General features: G+C 32.5%; 1 protein-coding gene across 1 annotated transcript; it reads right to left on the bottom strand.

Annotated features, from left to right (window-relative positions):
* Nucleotides 1-41: 41 nt before the first annotated feature.
* On the bottom strand, nucleotides 42-716 carry LOAG_19235 (hypothetical protein; the record flags this gene model as incomplete). Its single annotated transcript, XM_020451887.1, has 3 exons — nucleotides 564-716; nucleotides 277-443; nucleotides 42-176 (listed from the first exon to the last, which is right to left on the bottom strand). Coding segments are annotated over exons 1-3 (339 nt in total), but the record flags the coding sequence as incomplete, so codon positions are not given.
* Nucleotides 717-953: the final 237 nt, after the last annotated feature.

Below are 953 nucleotides of genomic sequence, written 5' to 3' on the forward strand. Positions count from 1 at the left end.
AAATTTCTGAACTTCAAATGATTTAAATATGCATTAAATGAACCTTCAACACCTGCTGAAGACCAGAAATCATAGATATTTTCACCGATATCCTTTCTTTGTTCTTTTGGTGGGTCTCCAGAGACACATCTATCTGCCCGTTTTTGCGCGGAATGTTCCAACGAACAACTCCATCTCTGAACGAACATTCGGGGAATTAGTAATTAATGACTAACATTAGCACTAAGTAATCTAATCCTTTCAATACGTTTGAAAAATTATTCAGTACATCTTTACCATTTTCAACACATTCTTGCCACGTGGCATAAATTCACCAGCTTTGTTCTTAAGCTCGCCACGGATCAGTTGCGAACGCAATTTATTATTTTGTTCAACGATTGCTTCACGTTGCTTCGGTGTCAGTTGACCTCCTTCACATTGATAATCTTCCACAGTTGTAACACCTCAAATGAATTATCAAATTAAGTCAGATATCAGCTGTTTCCTTTATCTTGTACTATCTGTTAGCTTTCGTATGTTTGGAATTTATGGTCTGAGAGAGTATCAATTCTCATTTAACATACCAATGATAATTGCTGCAAACATGAAGAAACATAACATTTTGCCGAATTTTCGGATAGATTGTATGCCGCTAATCTCAAATATATTTGATAATGGAAGATGACTTTTGGCAAATATGTGAGGTGAAGTAAGCGATGATTTGATAACTGAAATTTTTACCCTTTCTGATTAGCTTTTATGCAGTTTCTAATCAACTATATGAATGAAAACATGGTTTCTCAATTTTCTATAAATAGAAATATTATTTGAGACAACTATGTAAATATTTACTTTAATTCATTGTTTTTGTGTTTCCCTTCTTGTTAATTTAAAAAAATTTTTTTTTCCTAAAGCTTCGTCTGCAACATCTATGTATTGGAATTGAAATTTAATTAGAATTCAGAAAAAAAGAG

The sequence above is a fragment of the Loa loa genome, assembly GCF_000183805.2.
Source record: "Loa loa unplaced genomic scaffold supercont3.3624, whole genome shotgun sequence".
In the NCBI taxonomy this organism is placed as follows: Eukaryota; Metazoa; Nematoda; class Chromadorea; order Rhabditida; family Onchocercidae; genus Loa; species Loa loa.